The 22,245-nt window shown below is 31.1% G+C and overlaps 1 protein-coding gene and 1 pseudogene across 1 annotated transcript in view; one reads left to right on the top strand and one right to left on the bottom strand.

Annotated features, from left to right (window-relative positions):
* LOC111638955 (serine/arginine-rich splicing factor 3-like) overlaps nt 1-22,245 on the top strand; it is a 58,206-nt gene that overhangs the window by 27,365 nt on the left and 8,596 nt on the right. Inside the window, exons 2-4 of the mRNA XM_023384733.1 lie at nt 11,952-12,173; nt 12,341-12,514; nt 19,082-19,201. Of these exons, the coding sequence (XP_023240501.1) occupies nt 11,962-12,173; nt 12,341-12,514; nt 19,082-19,201 (506 nt within the window). The 5' untranslated portion in view covers nt 11,952-11,961. The remainder of the gene's footprint in view (nt 1-11,951; nt 12,174-12,340; nt 12,515-19,081; nt 19,202-22,245) is intronic.
* On the bottom strand, nt 3,622-5,089 carry LOC111638958 (annotated as a pseudogene).

Below are 22,245 nucleotides of genomic sequence, written 5' to 3'. Positions count from 1 at the left end.
GCCGTATTGCTGCTCGGAGTAATGACATTTGCCTAAGTCATTTTAGAAACATTTTAAAAAGTAGACAAAGCCAAACCTCTTTGGATAGATATTTTACCAAGCGACCTCTATCCAATGAAAGTGCTGGTGGAAGTGAAGAAAGAAAGCAAAAAGCAGTGAATAAAAAAAAAAAAATATATCTATATATATAAAAATGAATGTGTGTGTGTGTATCTGTCCATCCTTCATGCATTACCACACCATTTATCCGATTGCCGTGAAACTTTGGGAAGTTGTTTAATATACTCACGCGAAGGTTTCTGGCATAGTACATTTATCCTACAATAGATGGCACGATCCTACGATACAGTGTATATGAGCATTTCATCGTGAGATTGATGGATTTCAAATTGTGAATACCGTTTCCCCCTCCAAAAAATATCTCTATATATACATTTGTGAACTGTTATTTACGATATTTGTAATAATTTTTGTGTAATCACTTTATTTCAACTATTTTTTGCTAATTATGTATTCGCTCAAACTTTGTTAAAACCTTAACTGTATCCTGAACAACAACCGAAGTTTTAGGAGGAAATTTGCCTATTTTACCGATCTAGGGCTCCCCCTTTTCCAAATTTTAATATCGACTCAAAATAATTTAAAAAGACAAATTACAATAAAACGGTTTATTATCCAACTATCAGAAATTTCACAACATTCCAAGGAAGAGAGGAAGGAGCAATTAAATAATTAAAATTATAAAGGATTTAAAAATATATATAAAAATGGGGAATATTGCACTTCTGACAATCGCTGCAAGTGTGTGGGCTAAATTCGGAGAATCTGTGCTTCTCACATGGACAACTGTATGTGGCCAGCTCACGCATTGGAAAACCTTCCGATTTATTCATGTACGCACCAGACAGAAAAACAAAAAATATTGTGTATCCACAAACATTCCAATAAATAAATAGAATTGAAACGACACTTTCAAATGTTTTCCCGATGAAAATGAATAATAATAATAAGTTTCAATAAAAATGATAAAATGTAAATTGAATTTTATCATAACGAGTTTGCTTGAATTTCCTTTCTTCTGAGATCGCAGCAATGCACGATGGGTAAGCTAGTATATATATAAAACAACATATTTTTTTTTTATCTTTTCTAAGTTACTTTTAAGTTATTGTTACATTATGTTATGTAAGTTAAGTTTTAGTATCATTTCTCTTCTCCCTCTCTTTCGCCACCAGTTTACACCTCCACCATCGTCTATCCTCAAAGGTAAAGTGCAAATAAAACTAATTTTTTAAATCAATTATTATTTTATTATGGTTATTTATACATTCACAACTACAAAACACATTTTTCAGTGTTTTTCTTACTATAGTTATTTTTTTAAATGTACTACTTAACTTTAATTGAGTGTATTTTTCGTGTTGGAACAAATTATTTGGTTTTACATGTAATCGTATGGAGAAAAATGATTCACCTTACGACATTTTCATGATACGATCTCAGTTTTGGAACGGATTAATTTCGTATCCTGAGGTACCGCTGTATATGGCAAGAAAAAGTATTTATTTGTAACCAAAACTTCCATTTTGTTTGTTGGTGTTCATGACTTATCGACGAGTTATGTCAGTTTTAACATTGTGTGCAATAGCCAGGTTTTTCTCAAGTGAACTGCCTGTGCAAACGGCTTGATGTTCAACTGGTGACATTTGCAATTGAGATTAAAGTGGATTGTGTGTGAACGCAGTACCTAATACTGCATTCACACACAATTTAATGGGATTTTATATACCCAGAGTAGAGGAGTCCCCCATGGGCAGTCCAGTTTCTGGGGACCTCTGTGAATTGGTTGTCGGACAATTGAAAAGCAGGACCCTACCCCACTTCCTCCACAACATACTCCTATACAAAAGATACATAGACTACATCATTATTTTCTGGAGGATGACACAGAATCTAAGGAAGTTTGTCAACGCATTAAATGACAGTCTGTATGAACTGTTTTTTGAGGTGGAACAACATAATCCTACCAGGGTCCACTTCTTCAACATAGATATCGCAATTGAAGAGTCAGACATATCTATGTCTGTTTATCGTAAATCGTGTGCTATCTCCACTTATATTCTGATTGGATCATGTGATCCTTCTCCATACAAAATAGCAGCATTCAGGGCCTTGGTTAAAAGAGCGTTCACCCATTCTTCCACTCCACAAGCGCTAGCACAAGAAGTATAGAAGGGATAGCCAGGGACATGGTTATAACAACCTTATACATAGATTATGTGAACGTCACAGATGTATACAAGAAGCATCCACCAGTTCGACGGAAATACTGAGGGATAAACAGGAAGAGGGTAAGGAGAGGATATCCCTCACTTTTAACCTCTATTTAAAATCATTGTACACTACAGTTCCCAAGAGATGTTGGGTTAATATTGCCTACAGGAGATGTCCTTCCATTTTCAAAATACTGCACAATGGAAAAGACCCCGCTAACCCCAACAGACTATAGGACATTTATAACGTCCTTATCAGAAGCAATAGATGAGATAGGGAAATGGTGTATGTTGGCTCCACTAAATATTTAATGAGGGACAGGATATGGCAGCATAAATCCAACATACAGCATAGTAGGAGTACAACTTCCTTCTTTACTTATGCTATGGATCCAGATATTATGGTGGACTTCACTGGAGCCTCACCACCCGCACTTAGAACACCTCAAATGTTTGGAGGTGATCAAAATTTTTAAGGCTTGCTGCAGAACCACCTGCATTAATTTTAGGGAGGAAATGTGCCTTTTGATGGCATGGCAAGCTCTACTGGACAAGGATATTTAATTTTCAGTTGTATTTAAAGTGGAATGTGTGTGCATTTGAACTAATCCTATTGTTCAATCTTACTTAAACATCTTAATGAGAATGCATGCGCATAAGGTATTCGAAATCTACTACCATTTGATTTATATTCGAAAGTTAACTGCCAGCTTGTTTTGAATAAAAAAAGAAGCCTGAAGAAGCACTCAGAAGGGGTTACAAAAACGTTCACAAATGTTAATCATAATAACACCAGTTAATTGGTTAATGTGAGTCACACTTTTTATAAGTTTATAAACTATGCAACACAAAAGATACCATGAAGTTTGTAAGACCAAAAGATATAAAAACTAAAATATCCTAAACCGATAAAGCAATATAAGTTCTCTTTCATTATTATATAAATTTATATTGAAATGGCAAAAGAAAATACATAGAAAAAGAAAATAAAGCAGTAACCTGAAAAATTAATCATTTTAATATTTTGATTCCGATGAAACTGTGTTTTAATTTAATTTGCTTTATTCAGACACAATAACGTGACTTCTTTTAAACACTTGGCAGATTATCCATCACTTTATTTAGTTGGGATGCTAGTTACAAGTTGTGTTTCAGGCATTGGCCCCTCCTCAGCCAACTCAAAAGTACAAATGACAACATACAGACTGCATACATAATGGACTGCATCAGATTCCATAGATCAAGTGAACAATGAAATTCAAGTTCAAGACCTGTCAATCTGACAGGTCTTGAACTTGAATTTTAATATTATACACTTGAAATGTGTCTGGGGTCAAAATGACCCCAAGCTACCTGACAGATTAAAACAGATGCTATGTTTGTTGCTAGTTATATGAGGTATTCCTGTATTGCAAACTCTGAAAGTTTGCAATACAGGAATACTATAAGTCATGAAACAAAATATATTATTACTTAAGTTCAAAGTACTGTCCTCTAGCCAAAATATACTTATACAGTTGCTTTTTCCAAATATGAAAAGCACAGTGCCACTCATTTTCTGGAATGCTATCAAAGTACTGTTATGGAAGCCTCAGTTTCATCCTCTGTGTTAAATTTGCGACTACTCAAATGTTTTTTGAAATTAAAAAATAGTCAAAAATCACATAATGCCAAATATGATGGATGTTCAATGATTCTGATATTATTAGCATAAAGGAAACCAACACTCTTCTTGGTGGTATGTGATGAAGGATTATCATGACCTCAGATTTTCAGTGACTTCAGAATTCTAGAAAGACAAACTGTAATATACCAATTAGCTTTTACTGTCTGCTTCTCATCAAGCTTAATTGCGTTTGCCAGGCCTGTGCTAGGCGGAAAAACTGCAAACATGACTTTTTTTTTTTTTTATTGCTCTTTGACTTTTCAGTTGTTGGAATTGGATCATCTTTATGAATCTATACCCAACTTTATTGACATGTAAGACAGTCGTTAAATGGTATATATGTCTCATCACCTGTGACAATCTTAGAAATAATCTAGTGTCCACCTTGGTTCAACATGTATGTGTTTTCTTAGATATTCTGACATGCCCTGCCTTTTGGAAATTGTCAACTGATGAGGTATCCATTCAGGTACTACTTTTAAACTGTAACTCCTTAAGCAGAATTTTTGTAACTGCAGAGCTCTAGTCTGTGGTCTCTCTTATATCATTTCATTGGTCATCTGCAATCATGCATTGGATAACAGTTTCATTTTTAGGAGTCACTGCTATTTGTGGACATCCTTCATGTGGTTCATTTTCGAAGGAAGTACAACCCTTCTGAAATTTTTTGTACCACCTAAACACGATAGAAAAGGATGGAGCATCATCTCCAAAAGCCAATTTCAATCATTTACAAGAGTCTTTTTCATTCAATCCAACACAAAACTCAGTAAATCATTGCACAAAGTGCTTCTCTAGAAAGTTTCATTGTTGTTGTTTTGAAAGGAGATGTCTCACTTAGGGAGATTGATGAAAGTTGTTTATCCATAATGTGTCATGTAAAGTCTATTATTAAAAAAAAACACTTCAATTCATCACAGATGGTTTACTTGTGTTGCAAAACTTTAAGAATAACCCTCATAATATATTGTTTGTAAAGGTTTGAATTCTCTGAGTTAATTTTTGTCTTGTATAACCTCTATATTCCACCCTAATTATATCAGTTTCCCAGGAAAGTTCAAACTTTATGAGATCCATGCTTTAAAGTAGTTTGAGATTAAACTAGTTATGTATCAACGTGTAGTCAGAGCGAGGCTGCTCACACCTTCATTTTCTAGATTATGAGGGGAAAAAGAGAGGAAGAATCATTTATTCTCAACAATATATTTGATTTCTATTGTATCATTTAAAGGTACAAATATAAGGTCAGAATAAGCCATTACTTAATTGCTATGCCAACGTATCATGAAATTCTGTCTATCACTATAGGCTTTGGACTTACAATAAAGATTGCTACGAGTCAATCTGTAACTGTTTAAAAATACTATGTCAGTTATTTTTTTCACTCGATTGAATGCAACATAGGTAAAACCCGAAAGCTGTCTCTTTTTTACCTATATCTATTTCGATTTTTGGAAGAGTTAATCCCTGTGATTTATGTACAGTCATAGAGTAAGGTAAAGGGAAATTGTCTACGAGATCGCAATATACTGCCATCGTTCGAGGAGCGTGTTATGGGGATTATTGGAAACAGATTACCATAAATGAAAGGTCCCTGATAGCTATTGAATTCCACTAAAATAAACACAGGAAGAGCTGGAGGGCAAGCATTAGGAGCATATATAATGTAGCGTATAGTTCTTAGTGAACCATTGACGAGACCTCCTTCCACCCATAAGTTGACTCTCAGCATGATTCTGGCATTAACTGAGATTCAAATAATTGGAGAGACCAAGAGCTGAGTCATCTTTGGAAGGCAGGGCAATATCTGGAGTGTTTTCAGATGCTATATAAGCAACAGGGCTCCCAGTTGATTGCAAGTAGTCTTTGTTGCTTTGTTTAACTTGCTCGTTTGTTGGATATAGCTCTACTGCCATTTGGAACCGATCAAGTTCATCTCTGGATAAATACAGTAGAGCGTCGATTATCCGAATCAGTTAGGGACTGGGGTTGTTCGGAAGATCGATGTTTCGGATAACCGATTATGTACGAAAAAATATATTAATTTATCCCATCTTGACATTTTTCTCCATTGCGTGTCACTTCACTTTGAATTTTCGTTGATGTTAAGCCTAACGAAGACTATTGTATCGTTAAAAATTAATTTTTTATTTTGTACGAACAAAATAAATATATTGAAAAATATAAAAACAATAAAAAATTAAATTTGGTCTGAAGAAGAGCCCAGGTAAGGTACATTAAATTTGGCCTGAAGAAGAGCCCAGGAGGGGCATCGAAAGCATTTGCCAATATTAATTTGGAATTTTCACGCCGGATATTGGTTGAAGACTACACATATTTGTTGTATATGACCCAGTGTGGGAGAAATCCTTGAATAAAAAATTATACTTCAGGAGTTAATTTAGTATCAAAAACGTAAAATATTTGAATAGCCCAAGACATAGCCAAAGATTGCAGTGCCACAGCACTGGCGAAAATTTAAATTTGCCGACTGGAATTCTTTCGGATGATTGACTTTCGAATAATCGACGCTCTGCTGTAGATGCTGCCACATAGGATATAGCCTTAGTCAGCTCATTTTGACCTCTAATACTGAAGAAAAATGCGACCTTCGTTTGACCCCTATCTCCAGTTCTACAAAAATGGACCATTTTTGAGAGTTGAAATTTATCAGTTCATCCTTGAGAAATGATGAGTCATCCTAGAAAATTTCATCAAGATTGGAAACTCATTCTACAGTTATAATGTTGACAAGGAATGCATGAAGTCAAGTGTTAGTCATCACTCAGCTTTGCCTCGCTCTGACAACTATGTATAAAAGCATCCTTACAACAGGCATCTACTGTGAGTCAAATATGTTTTAATGCATGTGTGAGTACAGAAGTTTCTATATCCAAATTAGCCTTTAATATTAATATAGTTCGAGTTACGTAACAATTGTTACTTGTAGCTACCTGAGAAAATATCCCGTTATCAGTTCTCGACAGCAACATGACACTTTCTTGCAAACTATTAACCTCTGGATGACCAATATCACTATAAATGGCCAAGGAAAGTCAGTCTCCTGGTTAGTCCTTCCTGAGGAAAGAAGTTGTCGCCCATTTCCATTAATGAAGAGTTAGTATAACTTTCATCAACAACCTTTTGTGTGTTAGTGCATGATTGAGCCTGGATATTTCAACGGGACATTTTGACTGGATATTTTACCCTTGGACAAGTCTTGAGAAAGCCTGTAAGATGAACTATTACCTTGTTCTTCGATTCTACATGACCCTGAACGGAATATCTGTTACAAAAGGTATTTATCGCCACGTGAGCCTTATGTAAAACTCTCTCTCTCCATGACCTAATTTTTTTGTATCAAATTCTCAAATTTTTTTTTATTCATCAAATCTTTGTTAAGTGTTAATTGTAGTTCGAGTCACTTCCATATGTTGTCTTTCAATCGGCTGACATTACAAATGACTGTGTGACATAGTAATTGCTTTCTCAGCTTCTGTGTTCTGCAAAACATGGTGGTGTCAATTCTGACTAAGGAGGTGCCAACCCAAAAGGTCACACATGCATGCACACAATTACAACTGTTGCTAGTCCTGTTACAAGTTTTAAATTTACAAGTTTTGGTAAAAAACCATTAGAAATGTAAGACATCAATCAAAAAATTTAGGACAAAATTAATGTTTAGCTAAACAATTGTTTTTTTATTTTACACAGGTAATAATAATAAATTAAAGAAATAACATTTTTAAAAAGAAAAACAAATAGCTAGTGAAACAAGTACAGTAGAACCTCAATTATCCGCCCCCCGATCAACCGACCCCTCGGTTAACCGACTGTCCTAGTCGGCAAATTTCAAATGTCCGCTAATGATGTGGCGCTACAATAGCGACGGTTATTATTCTAAAAAATTTTTGTTAGGCTTAACATCAATGAAAATTCAACGCAAAATAGGTTAATAGCGATATACTAATATACTAATTACATGGGATATAATAATATACTACACTAATAATGGATTTTTTCATACTTTTCGGTTATCCGACTTTTCAATTATCTGACCAACCCCAGTCCCCAATTAGGGCGGATAATCGAGGTTCTACTGTACAATTGAAAGTTGTCCTTTTAACCAAGAAAAAAATGTTTGTAAAGGTGATTGGTTACTTATTCTAAATATCAATATTTCATTAAAAAAACAATTAATGGTTTATACAGGTCATTAATTGTTATTTTTGTTATTGTAAATTGTTCTTTTTTAATAATACTTAAAATTTATTATTATATGTTTTCAGACAGAATTGAAAATAATTTTAGTTTAATATATATCTGTTTTGTTCATTTATTCAGATTTATTTTTTTCACTTTTCAGTCATATCTGAGTAAAATATTCTATTGATTACCACTTAATCAGAATTAGTTATGATGAATCAAAGTTAAAATATTTAGAAACAACAATTTTCAATAAAACTTCAAGTTTCATAGAAGGACATTGATTAAATGCAAATTCACATACAAAACTTTAGATGAAAAAATTTGTTTGTAATATCAAAGATAGTAATGACACAATGTTTTATTGAAGCTCTTATTAATTTTGGTGCCATAATGTGAAAACTAATTATTGATGTCCAAATATTTTTATTTTTGAAGCAACTTTTTATAATAAGTTGTTACAATATTTAAATGATAGTTAATTAATAAAATTACAAGATCAGTTATGTCAATACTATTTGATAATCTTATTTACTGTTCTTAAAAGATATTAAGATTTATGTTGTAGGAAAATGTTTATGGATAAAAGTACTCTTAAACTAGAAAGACAAATACACAAATAAAAAAAAACTATAAAAACTAGAATGAACATTTAGTTTCAAAATATTCAATAGGAATATTTTAAAACTAAACATTCATTCTAAGAATGGAATCCAATTGTCCTTTTAACCTAAAGCAGACCTCGTCTGATGCCGAAAACGTTTGTTTTTACGAATTGTTAAGAAGTACTGGACAGTAAAGGTTTAGTAAGTACGATTTTATGCAAATTATCAGTATTTGGATTAGAAGTTTTGTAAAAAAAACTATTATCTTTCTTTTCTCTGTAAACTTTCAGGTGAGTTTGAGAATTTTGAGACCACTTGCTAACATCTAAAGGTTTTACTTGGTGATGACTAGGTTTGGATGTTAGTAGTGCTTTTTCAAAATTCTCAAACTCGCCTGAAAGTTTACAGAGAAAAGAAAGATGGAATTTCAGCATCTCTTATTTACATCGTAGTGTATATCAGGAAAAAATTATTAATTTCTTGCTTTATGAAACTGTTCAATTTTGTTGTCATTATAAAAAAAAGATAGAACATCAAATTGTATTTATTACTTTCCTGGCTGTTATACAGAGGAAAAATATGGCAATCCAGCAAAATATAAAATGTATGATTCACTTGAACCAATTAACCGGTCTGAATACGATTAACATTTGAGTGATGAATGTTTTCGTAACCCCTTCTGGGCTCCTCTTCAAGCTTCTTTTTAATTTTTAAAAACAAGCCTGACATTAATGCTCAATGAAGTATTAAACAAGAATGTTATCATTGCTTTAAATCAATTAATGATAATGATAACATATCATTGAATAGAGTGCTGACCATTATTATAGAAAGCTATCATTTTTACAACAAAAATAAATTATTACAGTAGTCAGATCAAAGGTACCATGAGGTTGAATGCTTATTTCCACAGAATAAAAGAATAACAAGAATTGAGTTCTCATTACTTTTGTGTTATCTATGTGGTACTAATTAATTTCAATCAATTAGTTCAATTATTTGTTACATTGTGTGCTGATATATCCTCTGAAATAAATTGTAGTATCACTGAGTCAGATAAATTTCACATTTTTTGCTGACATTTTTACGGCCATATTCACCAATATTGTTTCAAATTGAGAATTTTGTAATTCAAGATTTTGAGCTGGTAATACAGTATTAGATTAAGGGTTACTTTACTGGTTACTTTCACTAGCCAAATCTAACACTGGATTATGAATTCTTCAAATTAAGCTGAAGAACATTTTTCAATTACTTTGATTTTTGCTGAATGCATCATGATGTGTCTGTGCAAATTGTTACACACAAAGTAAGCATGTGATCTTGAAAGCTTAATAGATAATGGATTCCTACAGTTAAAGGAACCATACTAACTTCAAAATGAGAGCATTATTTGAATTAGTTGCAAAGCATGTGTATTAGAAAAATAAAGAAAAACTGAATGATGTGTATAGAGGTGGAAAATAAATTCTTCTTTATAGTGCATTAATGGCTCATTAACAATGCATCTTTTTTTCAAACATTAATAAAACATAGCTTCAAAGCTAACTCAATTTTATTATCTTTTCTGATTCAGTTTCTGTTGAGAAACATGTTTTCGTGTTTTCCTGCTATTTTAATATTTAGCCTGTTTCTCAAAATATTGCATAACTGTGAAAATTTTAAATGTGTAGCTTATCACAGCATTCTAAAATTTGAAGTTTATTTTTGAGAGACAAATTTTTTCACTTATTTGCTTCTTTCATTATTCTGAGGTACAGTACGTACATCAAACAGTAATACATAGATTACAGTCTTCAGCCTGCCACAAACTATTTGATATCAAACCAAACTGGTTGAGGGTGACATTGAATAAAATTTGTTCAATCATTGAATTGTTGCAGAGTTGACTATTAATCACTTTGTCATTGACTTGATGTCATTCTTTGTGTCTTTGATGGAAAGTAGGTGGTCCATTCGACAACTCTCAGATCCGAGAATTTGGTTTTTTGGGCAGCAATTGATGATGCTCATGTTTATTTGAGAGTTTGTGAGAAAGGAGCTTGTGCTGTAGACTGCAAAGAGGTCTTGCACATATTTTTACATTTCTAAAAATCTATCAAACAACTTCCTTTTTTGTAATCCTAGCATAGGAAAGACATGGCTGAAACAAAACACCAAAGATCACAGTAGTGTTTCTACTGTGATCTTTGGGGTTTGTTGGTGTTTTGTTTCAGCCATGTCTTTCCTATGCTAGGATTACAAAAAAGGAAGTTGTTTGATAGATTTTTAGAAATGTAAAAATATAAATTAATAAAATTTTTCTTTTTCTATATCAGAAAAAAAGAAAAAAAACATTTTTTAAAATTTATGTATATTTTTTAATATAAATGGAAAGAATACCACCCCTTTGGTAAAATTTTAAACTTTATATTTATAATAAATCACTGATTTTATTGAAATTATAAAAGTTATGTACAGTACATATGATGGCAAATCCATTCTCTATCTGGTCCCCATTTTCATTTTTGTTTATTTATTAAATTTTTCTTAAATACACAACAAATGAAAGCATCAGAAGCTAATAACAACTAATCATTGTCATTTTACAAACTACCTTGCAATAGTTCTTACAGGGGTAGATGAAATGTCCATTGGTTCTTTAGAACTACATCACAAGTGATATGAGGCAACAACACCAGATCATCAAAAGAAAACAGTCACTTGACCATAAAAATTGCCTCTGATGTCACATCAAAAACAACCATATCAACTAATTGGTAGTGTGGGCTTTACTCAGCACAAAATTGTAGCCTATAAATGAGGTAGGCCTACTAACTAGTGCCAGGAATTGAAATTTAAACTATGGTATTGAGTACAAGATTAAAATGAATGATCAACATATTAAGAGTAACATCCTATATAATTGGATGATTTTAATGAAAAAAAATTAGAAATATTGTACATTCTGTTTTCATAATACCTGTAATTTTTTAAAAATATTAAATATAATTAAGATTTTAGCCATATTTAATTTTTGTAACAATTTTTGGGAAGAAAAATTTAGTTTGGATTTAACAAATTATGGAGATCAATTATCATTTATATATATTCAGTTAAAATGGTTTATTTTATTTAAAAGTAATGATTGAAGAATTAATGTATACTTATAACTTTTATCATAATGTTGTTGTATAATTTTATTTTTTGTGATGATTTCAGAGTTTCAGCAATGTCACGATATAGAGATAATTGTCCACTGGACTGTAAAGTTTATGTTGGTGAATTAGGAAATAGTGGTACTAAACATGAATTGGAAGAAGCATTCGGCTATTATGGTCCTCTAAGAAACGTATGGGTTGCTCGTAGCCCTCCAGGATTTGCTTTTGTAGAATTTGAAGATCCAAGAGATGCTAGAGATGCTGTTAGAGCATTAGATGGAAAGTATGTAAAATAATAATTTGTAATTTACATCATCGTATACAGTTTAAAATTTAAAATTATAATAATTATCCATCCAACTGCCATATAACTTTGGGCTATAACTTGGCAATACTTTGTATTGGGTTTGTTGTGGATGTTTATATTTAGAATTATATTTCTTTGTATAGAATCTTGTGTGGACGTCGAGTCAGAGTAGAAATGTCATCTGGTAAGTCAAGACATTCTTTTCGTGGACCCCCTCCTCGTCCATTTCATCCAGAAGATAGATGTTACGATTGTGGAGAAAGAGGTCATTATGCAAGAGATTGTAAGCGTGTTGGTGGTAGGCGACGACGTTCAAGGTAAAAATTTTGCTAAATTCTCTATTTAAATGTTACATTTTAGATAAATTGAAAATCAAGTTTGTTGGCTGTAAGTGGATCACATAAATCATTTAATTCGAAAATGTAAATTTTGTTATTAGGGAATTTTGTGGATCAGTCGATAAGTGGAACCTTAACACTTTGATCTGCTTCAATTCGATTTTTAACATTATTTATTCAAATTGTTTAAAATTAAAACATCCTGAATTAATCATTTGGCTATACACTAATTCAAACAAATATTCTAAATCAGAATTCTTTTGTTTTACTTTACTTTCTACACAATACATAATCTAACTTATTTTTTTTTTTTTACCTCTCATTCTTGTAAAAAAAATTATAATAATTTATTTGACCATATCTTGTAGGCTAAAGCAGCCTAGTAAAATTCAACTAGTTGCTCCAAGCTGCTGGGGGTGACTCCACTAAATACCATTGACACAGCTACTACAACTTGTCATGTGATCTACAGCAGCCAGTACAACTAGTCGTGTGATCGACAGCAGTTAATCTGAATAGTCTTCAATCGTCCACTTAATCCTTCCAAGTTATCGTCCATTTAACTGCGACTAATATTTGCATCAGGCCTGTGAGCATGTTGCATCTCAGCTGAGCGTTGCTTCTATCTCCGGTGATTTGATCAACATTCGATCAGCAGGTGGTTCCTTCCTCTAGATTACCTTCTAGAGGGTCGTCAGGGTCGGCACTTCATCTCGGCTCATTCTGCTGCCCCCTGTGCTCAACAAGAATTTTAAATTAATTTCAAAAAGATTCATTAATATTGTGGATCTTGTATTTCTTTAAATTTTCTGGTGAGTTTGATTCATAAAAATTTTTAATATTGATTTAAGTTGATAATTTTAATTGAGCACAAGGGGCCAAAGCAGCACAAGGTAAGTGATAAACTGGAGCCAGAGGAAAATCAAATAGTGGCAGGGAAAACAAATATTATTCTCACAGAACATTATTATACGAAAGGCATCATTAATTAAAATATTAAAGCTTTATTATTGCTTGAAAACAAAGTAATTTGCAATAACTAGGCATATCCGCAATAGTATATTTTCAAATGTTAATAGTTATTTTATTTATTAATTGTTTAGTAATCAATATTAAATATTGCCTAAAAGTAAATGAAGTGCCAATTTATAGTTTAAAATATATGGAAGGGAAATAAATTAGAAATAGTTTCCTGTACCACTAATAGTAAATTTCTAAACTATGCAAATTATCAATATATTCAGTAATATACTTTCTCAGTATACATGATAAACTTCACTAAAATAATGATTAATTTAAGCTGTTGCAAAAATAATTTTTAATGTTTAGGATATTTTTCTAAGTATTAAACATAATAGAGCATGGATTTTTTTCTCTATTTCATGACTCAGTTTAAAACATAATGATATATTAGTTTCATTTTGAAAAAAAATTTACTTTGAATAAAGCTTAGTAATCCTTAGTTTCTATAGGTTTAACAATTATGTTTTCACTTGTCACCTTAATTTATCTACATTGATAAGCATGAAAGTTGATTTTGATAAATAACTTTTTTTTTAATTAAAAAATCAGTCAAATTTTTTAAAATATAATTAGGATTTAAATATTGCAACTGTTACAATATCTTCATTAAGAAAAGTCTTTATTATTATTAATTGAAATAAATTTTGTGTGTTAAAGTCATATATATCAATAATAATACATCTATTTCCATTAGATGGGGGAGTTCATTATTTTATGATATGAACATTTATACCAATCATGATATATATCAATTATTATTCATTTTAAATTTTATTCTGTTTCATGAATGACTTATTTATTATTTATTATAGCAAATATAAGTCTTGGTGATATGAATTCTTTATAAAAAAAAAAGCAAAAGAAATTTTTATTCCTGACAGATTTAATAGTAATAAATTTATTGAATACATAAGAATATAGGCACACTAGATTTATATAAAATTTCAAATTAAGAACTGGTTTCTGGTATTTAAGTATAAATCATTTGAATGAATGTTATATATTTATTTGAATGAGATGTCAGAAATTGGTTTTTTGATTTGACATTTTATTTTTAGTGGGATATTTAATTAGTTAGTTGGAGAAATTCGTGTATATAATATATATTTTATTATTGTATAATTCCTTTGATGTCACTAATATTTTAAAATAATAAAAGATAAATAGTTACAGAAACAAACTATTAAGAAGATTTAAGATATTAAAAAGAAATATATCTTTTGTCACATAATGTACTATAAATGTATTTAAATATCTGTCAGGAGCATTGCCAGTTTATAGATGTGACATCAACAGAAAAGATGTAAATTAAATATTAGCTTTGTACAGTTATTTGCATGCACTGAATTCTAATTTTAAAAAGAAAGCAATAGGGTATCTACATCCTAAAATTTTTAATATTGGCTCCTAATTATTAATTTAGATAAAAATTTATCATCATCAGATTAAAAAAATTTAGAAAAACATTAGTTTGTTCTTTCTTTTCATTAATTTTTAATTACTGTACTTTCTTGTTATTTTCATTTCATTTGTACACTAAGTAATACTAAACTATTTTACTGAAGCATGTTCTGTCTTTATGATGATTCCTCTGTACTGTTTTCAAATTTTCATTTTTTCAGCAGTTGGACAACAAATATCTAAAAAATTAATTTAGAATTTTAAATATTTAATAGTGATGATGATATAATTAATTTTTAAAAATTACAGAGGTTGAGGCTGATGTTTTCAACTCAAAAATGTATACGTTGGACATTCAGCGTTGCCTTCTTCCTTTAGGCCTAGAAGTTTGACAATGGCATTTAGAATATCAGTGGAATCATGCTCGATGTTCAACACCATTGTAAAACTTCTAGGCTTAAAGGAAGGCAGTGCTGAACGTCCAATGTACACATTTTTGAGTTGAAAACATTGGCCACAACCTCTCTATTATAATAGAATAGTTTAAAAGTTTAATCTTTTGATGAGATTGAAAAATTAACATAGTATATTTTTTAAACTGCTTTTATAATGGTGAGCTAGCAGTTAATTTTATGTTGATGGTAGATATACAGATTGAATATTTGCATATATAATAAAAACAGATGTTCATCACTTTAATTTTCTAAATAGTGGTCATTGGCAGATTTGTAGGTTAATCAAATACATTTAGCATTCCTTAACAAAGTAAATTTTGAATATTATTTAAATTACGAACCTATTAAAACAGTATGTTATTATTTGATAAAATGAAATTGCAATAAAAGATAATTACTATAGTGAAAAATGAGGTAATTTGTTAGATGGTAATATAATGAAACATTTGCTCGCTACCATCAAGGATCCAAATTTGAATCAATTTTGTATGTTTGTGATTTTTTTTAATGATGATTTTATTTCTCATTTTACTGGTCGATTTCATTGCTACTGAAACTTACACACACTGGATAAAACCTGGTATACTGTGTACTGGTGTTTTTTAGTAACAGTAACAAATCCAATCTTCGAAATATCTGTGAATTTAATTTACAAAATCCAAATTGTTAAAAGCATTAACTTGCCAAAGAATGAATATTTTAATGTGTCTTTAAAATGAATTATTTTAATTCAAGAAATTTTCAGATTTAGTAATTGTTTGATCAATGTAAACAATATCACATTATGAAGTTTTAACTTTTTAAAATCTGTTATTTAATCCTTATTATACAACTATCTGCATCACTGAGCATTTGAATAATATCATAAATATTTGAGACTGTATTTAGGAATTTAGAATTAGAGGTTTTGTTGCTTCCTGGGCTTGGTTATCTTATTTTTAAAAATTTGGAAGTCAAGTGTTTTTATTTTTAAAATGACCTTTGCAGTCTATAAAACATATTTGTAGATTTTATGTAATTTATTGAATTTCTGATTCTTTCAGGAAATTAATATCATTAAGAGATCTTTTGTAATCAGAGGTTGTTAATTCAATTTTTCCATTTTGTAATTTCATTTACATTTTATGCAGCATCTGGATAAAATAATGTTTATTTGTACATTCAATATAAACACAGGATATTGCAGTTTATAGCAAAGCTTGATAATTTGGCACCAAAATTATGCTGAATTATCTGCACTAAGTATTGTTTCAGAAATATTAAAATTTCATAAATAATTTATAATGCTTAGCTATATGTTAGAATGTTTTGATACATTAGAGTCTGATGTATCAATTTATTTAATGTTTTATCTTCTCTTATTATTGGATTTAGTTTTAAGGTTGTTTGTCTTCTATATACAGGATGGCAATAGTTGAGATGTTATTAAGGGTCCTATGGCAAAACATCTATTGTACAAAATTCAGCCAAATTTGGAATAATTATTCTTTCAAACATGGGCTTTAAAAACAAAAACACACATTAAATATTAAAAGAAATGGGTTAATACTGGACAGAGCGGATGTGCAAAGATAAAGCTTAGAATGTTATTGCAAAAGTTCTTCATTTTGGATGATGATATTTCACTCTCTCACACTCAACAATGAATGGTAATGATGATTTTATATCAGTGATATCTCCTCTTTATCTGCCAGTATAAAGTTTTTCAAGAAAAAAAAATTTGAGGGGAAGATTTTGGTTTGGATTGCAATGAAACTGAAAGGATTGAGTCAAGTCATAATCAGAAAATCAAGTTTTGCTATCAGTATCCATTGTCCATTGATATTTAAATGAATGCATTTGATGTTGCTTGATTCCTTACATTCAAAAGATCCATTCTCGAGTAGAATGTGTTTTATTGTATTGGAAGATCTTGTGGAATAATGAGATACTCCTTTATATGAAAGGCACACAATTGCTGTGAATAATCCTCATATATTTCATAAGATATTTTACACTTACCAAAAGTTACAATGTGGTATAGCTTAATGTGCTAATAACTGCATAACTTATCGTTTGTCTGTTCTTTGAAGAAAATCATTCAGCAGGACCAGTTCTTGACTTGTTCTATCACTGCTATTAGGATTGAGTCATACTACTTAATTTTGTTGATCCACAATTTAACAGCAAAGATGTCTCAACTTTACATGTTTATGCAGGCTGGAGCACCATCTCACATTGGATTGCTGGTACAGTTGGTGTTACAATGACAATTTGCAGAAAACAGAGTAATTACTAATGCATTTCTTGTGGTATGGCTGTCTTATATACCAGATCTTGATCCTTGTGACTTTTGGTTGTGGGGATAGCTAAAAGCACACTGTACCGAGGACATGTTCCTGATTTAGTAACTTTGAAAGACAGATTAATACTAAACATGTGACAAATCAATTCAGATCTGTTGCACTCCAATGCAGAAAATGATGTTCAAGAAAGTTTATAGAACATTAAGGGGGCATATTGAACCATATCTGTAAATTAAATCCACCTTGATACTAATTGCAATATGTAACAAAATAAAAATATTTTGTACCAAACAAAAATTGATTTGTAGTGTCTCTTTTAGCCATTACTGTCTAATTAATTCTAAACTTTTCATGATTTCAATGCCATATTTTTCCTGGTAACGAAATTTTGTACTCATGTTTTCTTTATAATCAAAACTTTGTATTCCTGAGTACTTGCACTAAATTTGGTTGAGTTTTAATATATGTTTCACTATGGGGCTCTGAACACCACTTCTTTGCAACCATCCTGTATTGTTTAGAATTGAATTTCATCTTCAATATTTAATACTTACATTTCAGTGTGCTGCTTTATTGTTCTTAAAAATAACATACTACAACCCATTTAATTAATTGATGAAATTTATTGTTTGTTGACTTTTTTGAACAATTGATTGCTGCTAAAAAATTTTATTTGATACCACAGATTACATTTTAGGAAATCTTTTAGCAACTATGTCATTTTTTATTTATAAATTTTGATATGATTGTAATTTTATTTTATTAGCATTGTAATTTATGCATGTTAAGTACGGATGGCAGTTAGAACTTCTTTCTACACTACATTTCAATTGTTTCTAAGCATCTCTCGAACACTAAAATTGTAACGGAGAAACAACCCAGGGTGATTAGGCAGTACAGCACTATAAGAACCTACAACACCAGCTTGATAGTCTTCGCTTCAAGCCATCTAGAAGTAATGTTCTGCAATTTGTGAATGCGGAGAGAACAGATTTTTTTTCCTTATCTTCATTCTATACAACATAACTACTCACTTAAACACTCCAAAATGTGAAAGACTGTTTTCCAACAATATGGTATTTCTCACATTCGGAGGAAAGTGTGATGGTCTTGGGAGGTTCAATTTTATAGATTCTATCAAGTAATAAACGAATTTTAAAAAGAAATCTTGAAATAGATTTACGAAAAATAATTATCACTGGTACTGGCTACTAATCTTTACCTCCTGTAACAAGATAGTCATTATAATTTCACAATTTACAATGAAGGAAATTGTTATATTATTCAGCTCGGCAATATGTAAGAAAAATTATAAATTTCATTAGAATTAATCTATAATTATATATAAAACATCAATAATAAGAATTTTTCTATTAATGTAGATCTCGCTCTCATTCCCGCCGCTCTCGTTCTCGTGGACGTTCTGCCAGTCGCAGCAGAAGCAGAAGTAGGACTCCAGCTAGTCGTAGTCGTTCGAATAGCAGAAGTAAATCTCAAAGCCGGTGAGTAAGTATCACAATATATTGCAGAAATCTTCGTCTCTGTTTATGCACTGTTGTTTTGAGAGCAGTTTCTGCAATTGTTGTGTAATATTATATATATATTAGTATGTATTTGAAATCCTTTATAAGAAATTTAATTCATTTAGTAAAGAACATTCTGAATATGGTGCAATATACTTGTCTATTCATTTTATTACTTTATTTGAAATAATTAAAATATATTCTTTGCATATTGAAACGATCAAATCAAATTTTATTACAGTTGGCTTGCCTTAAAATGAACATGGATAAAGTGAATTATGTCATTGTCACAAAGTTAATTTTCACGTGATAAAGTGAACAAAAATTTTACCAGAATTTGTTAAACGAAACTGTAAATTACCTTCACAACCTCCAAGAAATAACCTTATTTCCAATAATGGTTGATTTTTACACTTTTCAACATGAACAATAAAAAATGATATTGTAATAAATGTTCTGCTTTGAGTAGAATAGATTTTCTTCTGCTAGTAAGCAAAAAGACATGTTTGATCTCTGATTGTAAAGCAATTCAAATGTGGTTTTAGTGGACCATTCTACAATATTCAGAAAAAAGGGGTTAAAAAGTTTAAGATGCCCACTCCATTAAGTGGATGCAGTCTCATGCAAACACATACTTATTTGCATATTGGAAAGTGTACACAATGATGGCAGGTTGCTCCTGTTTTACTCTCTTGACTCTAAAAATATTTTCTACTTTTTCAAACAATTTTCAACAGAAAAACAATCACAGATTTCTGTTAGCTTATTTTGTTTGGGACTCTATATTGCACCACACTTAAACTGCAGAAACAATATTCTCTTCATTCTGTTTGATTGAAAATCATACAAAAGCAAATGAATGTTCTATAAATAAATTTAACTTTATTTAATGGGTTGTTCGGAAAGTAAAGGAAAAAAACACAATATTTTTATAATAAATAAATACTTTATTGAATTATATATCAATATCAACCATTTTGGTCAAATACCTGTTGTCATCNGTCGATGTTAAGCCTAACGAAGACTATTGTATCGTTAAAAATTAATTTTTTATTTTGTACGAACAAAATAAATATATTGAAAAATATAAAAACAATAAAAAATTAAATTTGGTCTGAAGAAGAGCCCAGGTAAGGTACATTAAATTTGGCCTGAAGAAGAGCCCAGGAGGGGCATCGAAAGCATTTGCCAATATTAATTTGGAATTTTCACGCCGGATATTGGTTGAAGACTACACATATTTGTTGTATATGACCCAGTGTGGGAGAAATCCTTGAATAAAAAATTATACTTCAGGAGTTAATTTAGTATCAAAAATGTAAAATATTTGAATAGCCCAAGACATAGCCAAAGATTGCAGTGCCACAGCACTGGCGAAAATTTAAATTTGCCGACTGGAATTCTTTCGGATGATTGACTTTCGAATAATCGACGCTCTGCTGTAGATGCTGCCACATAGGATATAGCCTTAGTCAGCTCATTTTGACCTCTAATACTGAAGAAAAATGCGACCTTCGTTTGACCCCTATCTCCAGTTCTACAAAAATGGACCATTTTTGAGAGTTGAAATTTATCAGTTCATCCTTGAGAAATGATGAGTCATCCTAGAAAATTTCATCAAGATTGGAAACTCATTCTACAGTTATAATGTTGACAAGGAATGCATGAAGTCAAGTGTTAGTCATCACTCAGCTTTGCCTCGCTCTGACAACTATGTATAAAAGCATCCTTACAACAGGCATCTACTGTGAGTCAAATATGTTTTAATGCATGTGTGAGTACAGAAGTTTCTATATCCAAATTAGCCTTTAATATTAATATAGTTCGAGTTACGTAACAATTGTTACTTGTAGCTACCTGAGAAAATATCCCGTTATCAGTTCTCGACAGCAACATGACACTTTCTTGCAAACTATTAACCTCTGGATGACCAATATCACTATAAATGGCCAAGGAAAGTCAGTCTCCTGGTTAGTCCTTCCTGAGGAAAGAAGTTGTCGCCCATTTCCATTAATGAAGAGTTAGTATAACTTTCATCAACAACCTTTTGTGTGTTAGTGCATGATTGAGCCTGGATATTTCAACGGGACATTTTGACTGGATATTTTACCCTTGGACAAGTCTTGAGAAAGCCTGTAAGATGAACTATTACCTTGTTCTTCGATTCTACATGACCCTGAACGGAATATCTGTTACAAAAGGTATTTATCGCCACGTGAGCCTTATGTAAAACTCTCTCTCTCCATGACCTAATTTTTTTGTATCAAATTCTCAAATTTTTTTTTATTCATCAAATCTTTGTTAAGTGTTAATTGTAGTTCGAGTCACTTCCATATGTTGTCTTTCAATCGGCTGACATTACAAATGACTGTGTGACATAGTAATTGCTTTCTCAGCTTCTGTGTTCTGCAAAACATGGTGGTGTCAATTCTGACTAAGGAGGTGCCAACCCAAAAGGTCACACATGCATGCACACAATTACAACTGTTGCTAGTCCTGTTACAAGTTTTAAATTTACAAGTTTTGGTAAAAAACCATTAGAAATGTAAGACATCAATCAAAAAATTTAGGACAAAATTAATGTTTAGCTAAACAATTGTTTTTTTATTTTACACAGGTAATAATAATAAATTAAAGAAATAACATTTTTAAAAAGAAAAACAAATAGCTAGTGAAACAAGTACAGTAGAACCTCAATTATCCGCCCCCCGATCAACCGACCCCTCGGTTAACCGACCGTCCTAGTCGGCAAATTTCAAATGTCCGCTAATGATGTGGCGCTACAATAGCGACGGTTATTATTCTAAAAAATTTTTGTTAGGCTTAACATCAATGAAAATTCAACGCAAAATAGGTTAATAGCGATATACTAATATACTAATATACTAATATACTAATTACATGGGATATAATAATATACTACACTAATAATGGATTTTTTCATACTTTTCGGTTATCCGACTTTTCAATTATCCGACCAACCCCAGTCCCCAATTAGGGCGGATAATCGAGGTTCTACTGTA

This window comes from Centruroides sculpturatus, unplaced genomic scaffold (assembly GCF_000671375.1).
Source record: "Centruroides sculpturatus isolate CEXI.00-Female unplaced genomic scaffold, Cexi_2.0 scaffold908, whole genome shotgun sequence".
Classification (NCBI taxonomy): Eukaryota; Metazoa; Arthropoda; class Arachnida; order Scorpiones; family Buthidae; genus Centruroides; species Centruroides sculpturatus.
This window is presented reverse-complemented; position numbering and strand designations above follow the sequence as displayed.